The sequence below is a fragment of the Artibeus jamaicensis genome, unplaced genomic scaffold, assembly GCF_021234435.1.
Source record: "Artibeus jamaicensis isolate MK-2021 breed Jamaican fruit bat unplaced genomic scaffold, CSHL_Jam_final contig_540, whole genome shotgun sequence".
Classification (NCBI taxonomy): domain Eukaryota; kingdom Metazoa; phylum Chordata; class Mammalia; order Chiroptera; family Phyllostomidae; genus Artibeus; species Artibeus jamaicensis.
Genome location: NW_026521879.1, coordinates 4421011 through 4438588, shown reverse-complemented (window position 1 = coordinate 4438588; position 17578 = coordinate 4421011). Strand labels below are relative to the sequence as shown.

The following is a 17578-nucleotide window of genomic DNA, read 5'->3' as shown; positions in this document are numbered from 1 at the left end:
TTAAGTAAGCATATTCAATCCAAGTGTTAACTTGTTTCTAGCCTGTATTTTTACTCATGTTTTATGTGCTCCTTTTCCCATATCCTTAGGCAAAGACCCCTCCTGGGTATCACCTTTTCCATGTTTTTTTATGACCCAGAAACTCATTATTAAAGTACTCCAGAGACTTCTTTTTTATAGGCTAAATAACCATGAGTGCTTATGCCTTTCTTAAGAGTCTCCCAACCCCTTAATTATTCCCACTGTAAATCTTTGAACATTCTTTAATTCCCCACAGTCTTCAACCAAAGTGCTATTTGTGTTTGCAAATTTAGCAGCATGTATGGCTTGAGAATGAGTTTTTCATAGCAATTCCTTTGTACCCGGCTAGGATTCACGCATTAGCCCACCCATCATATTGAGTACATTTAAATACTTGGTGTGTTAAGAGGTTCTTTCTGTATTTCAAAAACAAAGAGAGCTTTGTGTTATTTCTGAAAAGCCACATAAATAACTTGAAAACAAAGGGTTTGTCAATTACAGTCTGTTCTTTATGTTTTCAGAATTTGTATTTGGCTGAACATAATCCACTAAAATTCATCAGTGGACAAGAAGGGCATGGGAAAGAGTGGTGCAATAGTTTCTTCCTGGGAGACCCACCGTACCAGTAGACAGGGAGGAGTACACCATCCTGGAGGCGTAAATTCAGAGCACAGCAATTGCTGTGGGTTAGGCATAAGGAGTGAGCACAGGGGATACAGCTTGTTATCACATACACCTAGAAAAATCTGGGTGCCCGAAATGATTAATTCAAAGGAGATATACTATGCTACTGTGCAATTGCAAAATTTAGAAGTTTAGAAGTTAATTAGTCTCCACTTGGGTAAAAATTAAATTTTTTTTCAGAAAAGGAATACTCTTATCAGTAAAATTATTATCAGTGGAATTTGGAAGATGTTTCAGAAATAAGAAACACTACAGGGAAGGTGAAATTAATTAACATTGTAACCTAATTACAAGGAAGAAATAACTTTATTGGGAAAGAAACAAAAGGCAGTATCCCACATGGAAATAGAGAAATAAGGCAAAAGATTTTCCAGTTCTGAAGATTCTATCATCAGAAATGATGTTTTGTTTATGTGTTCAATACAGTAGTATGACCATGAAATGTAAATCCAAGGTATGCTGTACCACACAAAAAAAAATGAATTTCCCTAATTAAAGAAAAACTGCTGCTAATAAGTAAACACACACAAAAAATCATTAATTCAATGGAAAGGGATATTCACAGGTAGTTCACAGAAAACAAAAGACGTCCTTTTGTTCTCCTATATTTCACGTGTACCCCTAGTGCATCCATAACACGATCAGTGGAAATTAAACTGCAACGAGATACTGCTTTCACATATCAAACTGGCATGTACCAAAAAGGGTCACAAGTCTTCACTGGCATGATTGTATGGAAATAGACCCTTTCATGATTGCTAGTGGGAGTGCAAATTTGGATAATTTCTTAGAATAATTTGGCAATATACAGGGTGGGGTCAAAAGTAGGTTTACAATTGTTTGGATGGAAAATAATACAGTAATCAATAAATAATATAAGGATTAAGTCTGCGTTTCCCACACTCACAACTGTAAAGCGCTTTTTTCCCTGCCCTGAATGTCAAAATTAGAAATGTACGCATCCTTTTTCCTAACAGCTTTGCCTATTGGAACTTATTCTTCACACATATACTCCTACATAAATAAAAGGACATATATTCAAAGCTTTTATACTGCAGTATATTTTTACCATGACAAAAGATTTAAAACCACTTAAATGCCCATCTCCAAAACCCACTCCTCCCTACTTACCACTTAGCTATTTACCTATCCCTTGATCAGAAGAAAAGAAACTTGGATAAAAGTGCCCAAACAATCATTCTCTGTCCTTCTCTGCACAGCAGAGAAATCACTGGTTGGCTTCTTAGTTGTGTGGGAGGGACCTGGCAGTGCACACAGGCTGGAATGAACAGGATCCTTACAGAGCTCCACGTCTACTATGCTGTACGTATCTCTTTCTGTCTAGAATTTGCCATCTTGCTCACAATGATTAAAAATTAGCTGGACCCTAAACTATGATCTCAGTAAGGATAAGATCCATGTGGTGCTCGGTTTTGCATCTTCACTTCACAGCAGAATACCTAAAATGCAGTAAGTGCTCAATAAATGTAAGCAGCAGGATGGGGCTCAAGCACTCATGAGACTTGATTTCCATTCCATAACTGGTGTTTGACTGACATGTTGGTGCAGCTGCCTTCATCCACCTCCCAACACACCTCATTGCCTAAGTACACTTTGAAAACTTGGATAGTTTTTTCCACAAAGCATCCATGCTAGCAAAGAATCCTGTTTAGTGACATATTTTTTCTGTTGAAAATATTAAAATATAATATGCACATAGGTTTTGAAGATCCACCGGGTACAAGCGGACATGGTCAAATAAACAAACATACACAAATCTACTTGTTAAGTCACTGCATGGAGCCAAGCCAAGGTTTCCAGGTCATGGCAACTATGAATATGGATTTTCACAACTGGAACAAGGTGCGGTCTTGCCTAACTTCCATATACAGAAACGTGTACTGACAGTCTCCAGGCATACTTTGCCTATATTTTCTCCTGTTATCTAAACCTAATCTATTCTCACACCAGATGTTAGTCCTTTCATATAGCCACATTTATATAAGTAAATAGCCATTTTCTAATATATAAAGAAACCCAAGAGGAAAGGTGGGATAAAAATAAGTGTACAGGAAAAAAAGGAATGTGACTGTATAGATTGATGATTAAAATAAAATGTATGATAAAAAAGAGCAGAAGTGACTGGGAAGGGTTTAGGGACTGATACTCCCTAGAACTATAAATGGAATTGATCTCTCTTCTTAATAAATCTTCTTATTATTTATGACTCATTTAAAATAGCTTTAAAATGAGAATATAGGAGGTGACAGTGTAACACAAATGAATTTTGGCATCAGGTAAAAATTGCTCCATAAGTTGTCCTTTTATTCATCTGCTGAGACCTTGAGCAAGCAACTCGTCGGAGCCTCAGTTTCAGTATCTGTTTAAAAAAAATAAGGGGACAGTTACATTAAAGACTAATAATATATTTGAAGTGCACAGCTGATAAGTAGGTGCTCAATAAGTAATATCCATGAACTGAGATCATCTCTCTTCACAAAGTCTCTAAGTTACCAGCAAACTTTTAACCAATGTACTTGGGCTGTCATTATTCAAAATAAGCTGCTCACTTTGAAAACAGAATGGAATCGACTGGGGAGGAAAAATACAATAATTTCCCTGGAGGACTCATGATGAGTCAGGCAAAGATTTGAATACTGCTCAAGGTGAAGTGTTATTTTTAAGCAAGCATTTCCAAAACAACTTGTTACACTTTTTATGTTTTATGAATTAAAAGAATTTACTCAGAGTCTGTTCTTTAGGAGCCCCACTCAGTGAAATCATAGAAACAATGCTTCAGCCCAGGCAATAATTCCTACTGAAAATTAAGAGCTCCAAGAAATTCCAAGAACTGAATAAAGCACTTGACATTAAAATTAATAATATAAAAGCACATAAAAACAAAACAAAACACCAGAAAGAGGTACCAAAAGAAACTTTCCTGATATTGGTGCGACTCCCCATTAATCAGATTATTAGAAAGAAGAGTTAAGCCCTGGCTGGTGTAGCTCAGTGGATTGAGCGCGGGCCTGCGAACCACACGATCGCGGTTTGATTCCCGGTCAGGGCACATGCCTGGGTTGCAGGCCGGTTCCCTGCAGGCCAGTTCCCAGCAGGGGATGCACAAAAGGCAACCATACATTGATGTTTCTTTCCATCTCTCCTTCCCCTCTAAAGATAAATAAATAAAATCTTTAAAAAAAAGAGAAGAGTTAAAAGAGTATAGTTAAAAAGAGTCTTGCAAAATCATACAATAGGAACAACAGGCAGATTTCCAAGATGATCCTCTAACAGGGTCGTATTGAAGTCTGCACGCTCCTATTCAATGATCGTTCCACATCAGGCAACGAGCATTAACAGTCACCTTCTGCCTGTCCATTTGCTGACCTTGTTGTTTAAGCAGCACATAGGAAGAATTGTTTAATTTGAAACTTTACGGCAAAAAAATTCAGAAAAAGTTACATAAGGTATAAGAAACTACAGATCTATGCATGCAAATATTTTATACCTTTGAACGGTCAATCAACCTCCCTCCTTTCCCCTGCCTTCCACACCCACTGGGGAAGCACATCGTTTTAGCAAAACTCAGTGTCAGTCTTGCTTTCTCATTATCTTCACTTGTCCTTCCTTACTCTAACAGTTCCCCTCTTGGATTCCAAACTGGTCCTCACCATCAGATTATGCAAACCCAAGACCATTCGCCCCCACAATTTACCATCTACATGGTCACCCCTTTTTTATTTGGTCATCTTTGTTAATGTGACTTTACTATTTCACTGTCTTCATCAGCACAACTTCACTATTCCAGCAAACTCTGGCCCAGGAAGATAAAAGTTTACTGTTTATTTCCAATACTTTTTGAAACCCTAACCTCAAAACCCTTGCCTGGCAACACCCACTAATCCTAAACTATTGTATCATAATTCATTACCCAATTCTAATCAAGCCTGAATAGTGAAAGGCCCATCAAAAAAAAAAAAGCAAGAATACAAAAACCTCACAAATAGTGTAACATTGCCCACCCCTCGCAAGAAGCTATTCAAACTTTGTCAAGTTAGAGAGTTCCTTTCCAATGGGAAGTAACAGACTCAGCTTTAGGAAGCCAGCATTCTTGGATGGGTGCCCTCCTTCTTAGTTAGGTGATTATTGTATGTAAGAGATTTGAGTGTGTGTGTGTCTGTGTGTGGGCTTGCAATTTGATCCATAATGAGCGAGGTTTGTATATCTCCTGCTAATATCATTTCTCTCTTTTATAGCTTTTCTATCATTACATTCATGCCTCACCCATTGAACTTCTTGTTAGTTTTCTTCTGTATGCTGTGTTCTCCATGCACCTTGTTTGTTCTTCCGGTGTGGTAAGGAAAGGTCCTACATTCCATGCATCAAAAAGACTATAACCTTGATCCCTCACTGGTGTGGCTCAGTTGGTTGGGCGTCATACTGCCAAGCCAAAGGTTGCCAAGTCCATTCGTAGTCAGGGCACATGCCTGGGTGTTGGGTGTGCTCCCCCCCACCCCCCATCACGGCAAGTGCAAGAGGTGACCAATAATGTTTCTCTCTCACATCAACATTTCCATCTCTCTGTTTCTCTCCCCTTCCTCTCTCTCTAAAAATAAATGAATAAAATATTTTTAAAATAAATAAATAAAAGACTACAACCTTGAACCTAGGGACACTAGGCTATAGATAATCACAATCCTCCAAAGGATCATTCTAATTCTCAAATCTCTCCCTGGTCACATTGGCTACTCTGGTTGCAACAGTTCATATGGAACCAAACTGGCTGGTCCAATAAGGTCAATGCTGCCACCATGCAAACTGCTGCATCTCTACAGACACGTTACTTGGACAGCTTTGTTCTTCCTGAGGTCCTTTTAAGAAGTCCCCCTGAGAAGAACTAGACTGGATAATAGATTTAGTTTAAACTTAGTTTAGATTAAATTTTCCTTGCATTTTTAAAGAAAAATTAGAATAATTAGAAGACTTAGGCCCCTGAAGTTTAATTTACTACTTGAAAACAATTCAAGTTTCATCTTGCAAGTTAATAATGTATACACATTGGAACGGCTGTATTTATGCTGTTATCACAAAGTGCTTTCCCTCGACTGAAAAGCAATTGTAGAGAAAAGAGTACATTTGTTCTTAATACGTGATAAATCAGGCCCAAGATTGAGTTTATTGTCTAGAATAAAACATTGTCTAAAGAACTGTTTTATTTGGTATGTACTACTAGCTGATCATAGTTAATAATAATCATAGTGGGTTTTACAAGAGGTATGATTATGATATCACCTAGTTATGTACTTTAGAGAGTAAATCTTATGGCCACGTATTTTACCAGTGCATACAGCATTTTGTATATAGTAGGTGCTCAAGAAAATTTTTGCGTTATTATTTCTCTTCACTGTACTTGCTCAGGCACTGGGGCAACTAACCTGTCTTTGTTTTGCAGCAAGTTTGGTGAGCCTGCTACCTGAGGCTTCTGCCCCTGATATGATAACACCCGCCCACTGCCTTCTGACCACTGCCAAAAGCAGTCTTCAAATAAGCCACACACTAACAATGCTATGAAAAAAAATTTTTTTAATACTTTTACCTTATAAAAAGTGTTGATCCTTAACAATTTTTCTTCTCACCATACTTATTTCTTTCTCTTATCTACTTTACAGACAAAACAGCAACCACAGATCGAACATAAGGGGTTGAAATAAATAACTGGAGAATGTTACTGTAGAAATACAGAAACTGTCAGAAAATTTATTCTCCAGAATAAAGTAATTTTCTTAGCCATCTACCAAAGGAACGTCTGATCTGCTTATCTAAGAACAGATTAGAACTATTATCTAGTTTCTGTGTAGACCTGACTTAGATTTGGGGGCGGAGGAGCGGGTTAATCAGAATAACTGAACTCCTTGCCGATTTTAAGCCTGAATTTAATATTGGAGGAAAAAAAAGTGGAGCCCAATACACCAAAATTCTGGATTTCGCGTCCTGCCCCCCACCCAACTCGAAAATATACTCCTCACCCTCTTTCTCACTCCTTCTTTCTGGGGTGACCTAGTTCTGCAAGAAGGAAGGCGCCCTGGGTGTGCCAGGCTGCGCAGAGGTACTGTTCTTGCACTGCCGTAGCACCGCAGCGCGGACAGAGTCTGAGCCAGCTAGCTTCAAATCACTGCGTTAACTCTGAGAGACTTTGATCTCTATCCTTGGCCGGGAGTATACTAACCGAAGAAAGCAAACTGGCTCTGCAGAGAGGTTTGACGAAGTGGATCAGGACCCTCCGGCAATATTTCAGATGAGGGGAACACTGGGGTAAACAGGCTTGGAGTCTCCTGTTTATGTTCCGTGACTGGGACACAGCTGGCTTTGAATAAAGACATTAAATACACAGCACTGATAGTTTGGTCTCGGGCCCGGACCCTGGTCTGTGGCACTTGGCCACTGGTCTTCACCAGCCAGGCTCCTGGCTCTGGTTTTGGGGACACAGGGAACACCCCGTTCAGCTAGCAGTTACACCTGGGCAGTGTGTGTCCCCTCTGTGCCTCGGCCCCAGCGAACGCCTCCCGCACCGCCGGAGATCCAGTTGCAGAGCGGAGGAAGGAGGTAGAGAACCAGGGCCCGGCCCTCTCCAGCGGACCCCCGAGGGGCTGGCAGCGGAAGGCTGGGGCGGGGAAGGACGGCTGAGAAGGCGGGAGAGATGGAGACCAGCGGAGAGGGGCCGGCAGAAGGGGCGTCGCTGCTCGCGTTACGCGTCCAGAGCCTGCGGCAGAGGCGGCGGAGCCGAGCCGCCGAGAAGATGGGGTTCGTACCAGCCTCGGCATTTCGCCTCGCAGCCCTGGTGCCGCCGCCCCTCGCCGGGCCTTGGCGCCTGTTAGGCCGCGCCGGGTGAGCGCGGGCGCCGGCCAGTGGCACCTCGTCCCGGACCGGAGGGGAGCGCGCGGCGGGGCCGCGGCGGGGGGGACTCCGAGAGCCAGGCGGCTCGCGCCTTCCGGGAGGGCACCAGCCGCGGCTGCCGCCGGGCCGCGGCCGGGACGGAGCTCCCCGCGGGCCCCCCGGGGGCCGGCAGCGGCGGGGAGGCGGCGCAGGGCCCGACCCTCCGGCTCCGCAGCTCCGCGCGGCGCGGCAGCCTCGGAGCCCATGGCGGGCAGCGACGCGGACCGCGAGGCTCTGGCGCGCGGAGGCGGTGCGTCCGCGGCCTCCAGCGGGCGGCGAGGCGAGGCTGCGGCTGACCGCCCCGCGCCGCTGTCCGCTGCTGAAGCTCCGGCCAAGGGCGCGGAGCTGCCGGCTTGGATGCGCCTGTACTTCTACGGCATGCACGGCATCACCCTGGACGTGCTCCTGTCCTCCGCGCGGCGCTTCGCCCGCAGCCCCGACTTTCGGATGCTGGGCTTCTCCTCGCCCTTCCGCTGCCTCTTGCACTTGCTCACCCACTTCGCCCTGGAGAAGGTGTACCTGCAACGGCGGCACTGCCCCAGCGCCTTCGTCTTCAATTTTCTTCTCTACCCCTCGGCGCACGTGGTTCTGCAGGTCCTGGCGGGCCAGACGCCGCTGCTCGGCCCGGGCGGCGGGCTGCGGGGCGCGGCGGCGCCGGGGGCGCTGGACCTGGCGTTGCAGTATGTGCTGGCGCTCTACCACTCGCAAGTGTTCCTGAAGCGCTTCCTACGCTTGCGGTACCGACGGCAGCTGCGGCAGCAGCCACGGGGCGCGTCCCTCGCCACTCCTCGCACTGGAGCCCCTGCGGCGGCAGGTGGTGGGCGGCGAAGAGCCAGTGGCCCCACGGGCTCCGGAGCAGCCCCCAGCAAGGGGCTGCCGGACCTGCTCCGCTTTCTTTTTTACGGAATGCACGGCTTTTTGGATGAGATTTTCTTCACCTTCTTCTTTAACGTGCTGGGGCAGAGGGACAGGGCAACCAGTGGTCACACGTCGCTCTGGTCATTCTTCATCTATGGCAGCTGCAGTTTCATGGTGGAAAAGCTCTATTTCCACCTTCACTACAGTCGAGGCTGGAGCACCTGGAAGCGGGTGCCCATGTACGTGATCTTCATCTACCTGTGGGAGCTGTCCTGGGGTCTGGGGCTCCGCGCCTGCGGTGCTTGTTCCTGGGACTATTCTCACTACCCGCTCAATTTCATGGGCCTCATCACCCTGATGTATCTACCTGGTTGGATATTCCTTAGTGTGTACCAGGACCTGCTTTCCAGCGTGTTGTGGCGCGTGCAGTACATACCAGTTGACTAAAAAAGAAGCAAAGCAAAACTCTGGATTCCCACCAGACGGTGTAATTTATTTTTACACTTTTAAAACGGAGTGGGGTTTTTTTTTTAAGCATTTTAATTTTTATACGTTTTACTAAACTCTTCCAACATACGTATTTCATTCGATATTTTAGTTTTTCTATTTGGAACCTATACATAATTTACTATTTGAAATATTACTGGAAACACAACTCAAAGTACTAACTCGTCAATATTTTAAAAACCTTACAAGCCCAAACAGAAGCAAAGCTATTCTATCTTAACGTCCTGAAGTTGCGGGATTCACTCATTTGGGCATGGAGCTGAGGGCAGGGGTAGGGGGCGCGGTGATAGCTGCTATTTCATCTCGCCCCCCCCCCCGGAGGAAATTCTTCAAATCAGAGACCAGTGACTTTTAGAAGATATATTGAAATTTTCTTGTTTAATGGTGTGTTCACTTGCTTTTTAATCCCATTCCACTTTAATCCCCTGCCATATTTATAAATAACTGCTGACACTCAGTGTCTTGTACTCCTGAAACTGCAGTTAATAATTCTTAAAGTGCCTCCCTCTAGCACACAAAGTGAAAAGAAACCGACAAATATAAAAACGATTTTTACATAAATCTTTTCTAGCAGTTCCGACAGGTGACACTGTGTTACGTATTTGATCTCCGTCTCAGAGAGGATCGCTTTCCAGTGTGGGTTAGCCTTAAATGCCAAGTGTTAACTTGATCAGATGCTATGTTATCCACGGCTGTAAATGTTCATACTGTGTAATAACGTAAAATGTTTGCCTTACATGTCCAAGGGCCAAGCCAGATTATACTGTTAGTGGTGTCTTAACCCTACACGGAGCTTCAAGAGTAAAAACAGTTCCTTGGAATAAAAGGAACTTGAATGTTCACTCTAATTGCCTTAGGCCTAATTGTTTTCTGTGAATACAAAATATGTGTATTTTGTGTATTTCTGCCATGGCTCACTTATAAACATGTTTCTTTTGGGGCCCACAGAGAGTTCTTGGGCCAAGCCTGATGTGTAATTCAAATTATAAATCATTGGTAGCCCTTTAGTGACTCATTATTAATGTCTCAGAGCTCCAAAGTTAAATGAGATTATGCAAACCATTCTAAAAAATTATGTCTAATTAATTAATAATATACTTTAAAATTGTTTGCTGTTTTTATGATATTTTTTAAAAGACAAGTAGAATTGAGTATTGCTCAGCAGTTTTCATTATAAAGCTAATTAGGAAAACTTACAACCTGTGCAAATGAATAGTTTCCTATTCAAATTGCTCGCTTACCCATGCCATAAAAAGGAACTTCATTTTTTTCTAAAAAAAAATATATATTTGCTATGGCAATAGAAATAAATATGTCTTTAGAGTTAAGTCAGATGTAATTGTGTGAATACTATATTATTTTAATCCACTCCCTGAGGTTGTGAGCTAAATTATAAGTAATGCTATATAATCAACCCCACCTGTGAAATGGATCATGTCAAACTGATTTTTTTTACTCAGTCAGACCTGGGTACAAACTGTTAATAGTCAGCTAAAATGTTTTCAGAGAGTAAAAGAGTTACTTCATGATACTTGGTCATGGGGTAAGAGATTCCTATAAGCCATGGGGAGAAACAAGTGTAAGTATAGACACTAAGGTTAGGCAGATGCTGAACAGAATATTTGTAATTTTGCTGTGACACGTGGGCATGAATCTGAGTCAAGCACAGCACCACTCCACACCACACATCCCTGTGAATATGTACCCAGAGCCCCGACTTCTGAAATGTTTGCTCCACACGTCTGTCTGCACCCTGTCCTTCACTGCTGCTCTTCAGCCCTGCTCACCAGCATCCTCAGGGTTGGAAATCTGTCAGGAAGTGGAAAAGCCTGCTACTTTTTGCTGGTCTGTTTTACTTTGAGAGATAATATTATTTAAAGGGAAGGTCAAGGTTTTCATTCACTCAATTCATTCAAGAAATAGTTACTCAGCACCCATTCGCTAGGCACTTGCCTATACTCTGCTGATACAGTAGTGACCCAATACAGACAAAAACCTCTGTCCTTATGAAGCTCACATTCTAGTGTTTTGATTCATATGGGATTATATTTATTTGGAAGGCCATTGTTTTAGTAATAGGCTGTGAGAGGCAGTTGTTATGATGGCTTTCATCCTGCCAAGCTCTAGAATATCACTGTACAGAAAAGCCGGTTCAGTCCCTCTGCAAGTTCTACAGAGAGCTTGATAAACGTATACCCAGGGAGTGATTACCCTGTCTGTTTTCGGTTTATCATTCTGGCTTACTCAACTTCTTACAAGTGATGTTTGGCTATAACTTTGAACCTTCAAAGACAAAGCAGAAAAAGAACCATCAGATCAATTTAGTTACCCATTAGTAGTTCAGGTATAGAAATGATAAGGTAATATAATAATAGGTAATACATAGGTAGCACCACTTTCTGAGAACTGATCTATAATATATAAAATCTTTTTTTAAAGATTTTACTTATTTGTCTTTAGAGGGGAAGAGAAGGAGAGAGGGAGAGAAACATCAATGTATGGTTGCCTCTCATGCGCCCCCTGCTGGGAACTGGCCTGCAACCCAGGCATGTGCCCTGAATGGGAATCAAACCTCAGTTGTTTGGTCCGTAGGCCCACGCTCAATCCACTGAGCTATACGAGCCAGGGCTATATATAAAATCTTAACTAAATATATTTATATATCCATGTATATCTTAAATGATTATATATCAGGTATATCTTAAGTAGAGGTATATAATGTTAAGTAATATGTCTTAAGGTAATACATATATATGAATCTAAAGAGAAATATAACTTTAAAAAATTTTTCATGTTAACAATGCATACAGAAATTCCCATGTTATTTAAAGACCCCAATAAGGTTGACAACCCACTTCAATATTTCAGATATTTTAGTGACTCGGTGTACTTAACTTTGAATATTTTATTATAAATATTTGATATTTCATATTTCAACTCTACAAAACACAGAGCAAAAAAATGTTACCAGTCATTCCTTTGGTCTTTCATTAGTTAAAAAGAGCTAATTCTAATGTATACTAGCACACGGTTACTTAAACCTTTAGCAAACTTTTTTTACAGTTGAGGACAGTAAAACTGAAGTGCAAAGATGTTAAGTAACTTCCCACATCTTACAGCAAAACTGAGACTTAAATCCAAGTAGCTGGACTCCAAGTTACATGCTTTTCTTTTTTTTTTTTTTTTAGCTGTTGTTCAGACATGGTTTTCTGCCTTTTACCCCCATCCCAGCCCACCCACCCCAGCCTTCTGCAGCTCCCCCCTGTTTCCACCCCACCTTGTTCTTGTCCATGTGTCCTTTATACTTGTTCCTGCAAACCAAGGTCTATTCCTAACAGCAACACTGCTGCGCCTCTGTCTACTGACCACAGTGATCGGGGTCTCCTATGGGTTTCACCTTATGCTCTATGCTGCTTTCCCTCTCCCATCACACATGTAAGGGTTGCTGCAGACAAGTCGAATGCTAGTAGCAGAAACACTTCTTCATGTGGCCTTTTATTCCGTGGAAAATAACAAGGGAGCTAACACCAGGATGCATAACTGACAATCAGCCACGTTTTGATCTCCAGATGATAGTCTGCATTCAAACAGTGCTCTGAAATAGAATCCTCATTTGAAGTGAGATAATCCTGAGTATAAGAATCACACACCAAAGTGTAAGACGTCTTGTATCACAAGCTAGGAAAAAAATACATATAATTGTTTTCATTTCATGTAGTACTCAGAATAAGAACCACTGCAAAAGATAAACATCCCAGAAATTCAAATGAAATATTTTGCTGAAACATTTATTCTGAGTTTGATTAAACACCTAAGGTCTAAGAAAGTTCTTAATAGGAAAACATGAAAAAAAGTAACAAAATGATTTTTGCTTCATGTTTAACTTATACAATGCTGAAATGTCTTACTAAAAGTGCTTTAATTTTTAAATAAACTTTATTTGAGCTCTAAATATAAAAAGAAATACAACCTTTTAAGTTTTTTATGTTAACAATGACTACAGAAGTTCTTATGTTGTACAAAGACTCCAATAAGGTTAATGATCCATTTTAATATTTCAGGCATTTCAGTGACTTGGTGTACTTAATTCTGAATATTTCATTATGAATGTTTGACATTTCATATTTTAACTCAGCAAAGCATAGCTTAGAAAAATATGACCTGTCCTTTGTTACTTTGTAAAACATATCTAGTTGGTTAATTCTACTGTTTTGAAATAGTCTCTATTGACATAACGGACCTGGTCTGTTTAATAAGAATGGTGAAGAAGAATTTTGGTAGACTGTGTTAGTTCTTTTCTTACTTTCAAAATGCATAAAAAGATCAATATACTTGGAAAGGAAGTTATACTCATGATACAGGCTTGAAGTGATAAATAAATCATTGTATTGCAGTATCTGAAAGCATTTTAATAAATTTTTAATTATATTAAAAGGCATTAAAACCCTTTACCTTTTAAATTAATTTAAAATATATTATCTTTAATGTATGTTCCAACAGTGCTTGAAGGAACTAAGCTCTTTTACTGAGGGAAAGTAAGAAGAAGCACCTCCCACCTCCTTCTATCACACACATGCCTCAGCTAATGTGGAAGGGAAAAATGGCAGCCAAAGATGGTTCTATTGTGTTGCCAATTTCTTTTCTATTCTTAGACTTGGTACCAGAAGAACCAGCAGAAACAGCAATTGTCTGTGTGGACCTTAATTCACTGGAATTGGCTTCATTTTTATTTTTAACATTGAGGCATGAAAGCCTCACACAGGTCATGGCTTCAGTCACTAGCAACCCAAATTGCAATTAATCTGTGATGTGTATAGAGCATTTTTTTCTTGGACATTTTTTCTCTTAGTAAAAGAGGAGGTAACTATAGAGAATATTTTATTTTATTTTAAAATTCTCTTTGCAGAAATGGCTAAACAAATTATCAGATGAGAAAGGAGACAGAGAGAGATTAGTCTTTAACATACAAAAAGGTTTAATTTTCATCTTACCTCTTAACAATGCTAGCTATTAAAGTTCAAGAGTCACATGCACCACCTTTCCCATTTAGAAAAAAATACCTTTAAGAAGAATTAAGAGTTGAAAGAAACAATGAAGCCTTCCACCAAAAATTATCATGGACACAGATAATAGGATGCAGGTTTTAAAACAGCAGAAAGATGCTGTTATAGGAGATATTGGAGCAGCCACCTAGACTAAAGAACATGCTAGGAAAGTTCCAGGTGGAGGGTCTAGCATGCTCAAAGTTCTGCCCAAAGTATCAGAGCATTGAGAAACTCAAAGCCCATTGTGCCTGGCTCAGGAGAGTGATGGAATAATGAGTGAGACTGGAAGCCAGAGGAGCAGGCAAGAGACAGGTCTTAAAGCCTTATGGGAAGGCCACATTTGCTAAGGGAGTTGGCAAGCTCTATATATATAGGAGGTATAAGCAGGCAAAAAAACTGGTCCAAAAAGAAAACTGAGGTCAGAGAGAACAAGATTAAAGGTAGAGAAAACCCAGTTATGAGGCTGTTGTACAAAATGATGAAAGATGATGGTAAACTCAACCAGAACTGGGAAAGTAGAGATGGGATAAAATACATAGATTTGAAAGATATTTAATAGACTGTGTATGGTGATAGGATGTTTGTGCAAGGGAAGCAGGTGCAATTGGTGGAGAAGTGAGTGAAGATTCAGAGCCTTGGGTAGCTAAGAAAGTAAGTGAAGGGGAAGCTGAAAGAGATGCAGAGAATAAATGGTCAGATAGACAGGAGATCCAGAGAATGTGGTATCTCTGATAACAGAAGTGAGGAAGAGAGGGAGTATATGTCTGTATCATCAAATTCAGCTTAAAATTAAATCAAATTAAAAAGAGAATGAATGACTATTGTATTTTAAAGTATTTGAGAAGGAGTATGCAAGATGGGAGATGCCAGGTTAGAAGAGATTGAGGAGTGCAACCTAGAAAATGATGAGAATGGTATAAATAACTTGTTTGAAGAATAGCTATAAAGTAGGGGGGGAAGGCTGGCCTGCGGCTAAAAAGGAGTAAGGGGTCAAGAAAGAATTTTTTAATTTTCTTAAGTGGGAGATTTGTGCATATAAAAATGTTGGTGGGAAAGAGCTAGTATAGAGGGAGAAGGTTCAGAAGAGATATAAGGTCACAAGTGAAAGTGTGATCAGGAATAATTGGTATTAACCTTGATGAGAGCTCAACATTTGTTTTCTAAGCATGACATGTACCAGTTTGTTTGATTCCCACAGTGACCTAATGAAGTTGGTACTGTTATTATTTCCATTTTTACATATACTATTACTGGTACACAAGAGAGTTAACCATCTTGCCCGAAGCCACAAGCAGCAGAGCCAGAAGTTGGGCCCAGGTGCCTACTCTAGATCCCCAGCTCCATCCTATAAGCATCCATACAGACAGATGGGCTAAAGAAAAAGGATAGAGGGGGAGGAGGAAGTCTGGGGTTGATAATGCACTGAACTTACTTACATGCTGCCTAACATTTGCAATCCAGTAAGGAACCCAGAGAAAGCTTCTGAAGTCAGCTTCACTCAAAGAGAATTTAACTCCATATGCAATGATTACCTTTTGTATTGTTGACTTAATCATTCATTCAGTAAGGATTATTGAGGAGTTACTGTATAAACAGGCACTGAAAATGCCCTGGGATTAAAACATGAACAAGTCTAACACCGACCCGTTGGTACTCTGTTCTGCAAGTCAGCTAGGGCTGCTGTAGCAAAATGTCCTAGACTGACTGACTTAAGCGACAGAAACTTATGTTCTCACTTAAGTACAAAATCGAGGTCTATCAGGATCAGTTTCTGGTGAGAGCTTTCTTTTTGGCCTGCAGATGTAGGTCGGCTTTGTTGCTGTTTCCCTCACATGGAAGAAAGAGGGTAACCTCTCTGTCATCTGATAAGGCCCTACCTACCCTTATGACCTCGTTTTACCTTAACTCCCCTAAGGTTCTATCTCCAAACACAAAGACAGTCACATACGAATTTGGGGAGGACACAATTCAGTCTATAGTACCTATACTTTTAAATCCTACCACGATCCTGTATGGTTATTATAATAGTTGTTATCGCTATGTACAGCTTATAGATGAAATCAGTGAAATGCATCTGACACACAGTTGGTAAAAGACAGGAATGAGACTCCATTTCAGCCTTCTTTTTAGGCAACTTAATCTGTCTTTCAGAAAGGTCAGGATTGTATCATTAGACACGGAAGAACAATAACCAAAAAAGAAAGAGCAGGCATCCTCTTACTTTCATCTTCCTAATGCTGCATAATCTAATCATCATTGGTTTTTTATTCTCTCTAGGGATGAGCATTATGTTGTCCATCCCTAATTTTTTTTTAGTACTTGTACATATTTTTAGGTGAACGCATCCCCATTTTATTTTTTCTTCATATTCTATCTCCTTATCTCCCAGAACATTAGCTCTCTGGAAACACTGAGTGCAGACACCAAACACTGACTGCAGACACTGTGTCTCCAGGACTCTCTGAGAGCTGAGACAGAGGGTCTAGAGGACAACTATACTCAGAGTCAATTCACTTAATTTCATAGAATTATTTTGAGATTAGTGTTTAAAATATTTGTCCAGTGGTACTCAAGACTACAAAATCAATTTTAATATATTATAACTATTATTGAGTAACCACATTTCCATTAATTTTACCAGGTGTTTACTTCCATTTCAGAGACATGAATTCTTAATATTATTTCTGGGTGATCTATAAATAAGTCCAGATTACTTATCAAATGATGTTTTTTCTATTGGCAACATAAAATAGAAAACATAGATAACAAGGTATTTCACATTTAAAAAAAAGATTTTATTCACTTATTTTTAGACAGAGGGGAAGGGAAGGAGAAAGAGAGGGACAGAAACATCAACGTGTGGTTGCCTCTCAAGCGCCTCCTACTGGGGACCTGGCCGGCAACCCAGGCATAAGTCTTGACTGGGAACTGAACCAGTGACCCTTGGGTTTGCAGGGTAGCACTCAATCCACTGAGCCACACCAGCCAGGGTGGTATTTCATTTTCTTACTCAAAGATTGTGTTAATCTAGAAAGTCACATATTACTTTGGAAGCTGCATACATACCTCATGTCGCCCCTGGTGTTAGAAACCATCAGCCTTCCAAAAACATGAAAAATAGTCTGAGCAAATGCTTCTTGTTGTAGCAGCTAAGTGGACTTTTTTTAGAATAAATATATTGCAGACTTTAAATTTTACCACACAAATTATGTATTTGGGATAATATGGTTACCTTAGTGGTAAAAATTCTGTTAGGGGGCAACTTGCTGCCTCCAAATAGTTTCAGGAGGTTAATAAAATCTTCTCAAAATGGAAAAGGCCAGTGATCAAAGTTAGCTATTAAAATGGCCTTTCTACAAAATTGTTTTCTTTTCCAACGCCAAAGTTTCTCGAACAGGCCTCTTTGCTAAACCAGTTAAATGTTGAGAAGTAATTTGAAAATCAACCTTACCCTATACCAGTGCTGTCCACTAGAACATTCTGCAAACATTCTACATCTGCAAGGTCCAATGTGATGGGCATTAACCACG

The 17578-nt window shown here is 40.8% G+C and overlaps 1 protein-coding gene and 1 long non-coding RNA gene across 3 annotated transcripts in view; one reads left to right on the top strand and one right to left on the bottom strand.

Annotated features, from left to right (window-relative positions):
- Positions 1-1024: 1024 nt before the first annotated feature.
- LOC128628111 (uncharacterized) overlaps positions 1025-17578 on the bottom strand; it is a 32598-nt gene continuing 16044 nt past the window's right edge. The window contains exon 3 of one of the 2 annotated variants that reach the window (XR_008392442.1): positions 1025-3085. This is a non-coding gene — a long non-coding RNA (uncharacterized LOC128628111). Of the gene's footprint in view, positions 3086-12279; positions 12682-17578 lie in introns of those variants that run through there. The other variant, XR_008392443.1, reaches the window with a different exon arrangement.
- On the top strand, positions 7843-8950 carry TMEM229A (transmembrane protein 229A). Its single transcript, XM_037145505.2, has one exon. The coding sequence runs from the start codon at positions 7843-7845 to the stop codon at positions 8941-8943; it is 1101 nt and encodes a 366-aa protein (XP_037001400.2). The 3' UTR covers positions 8944-8950.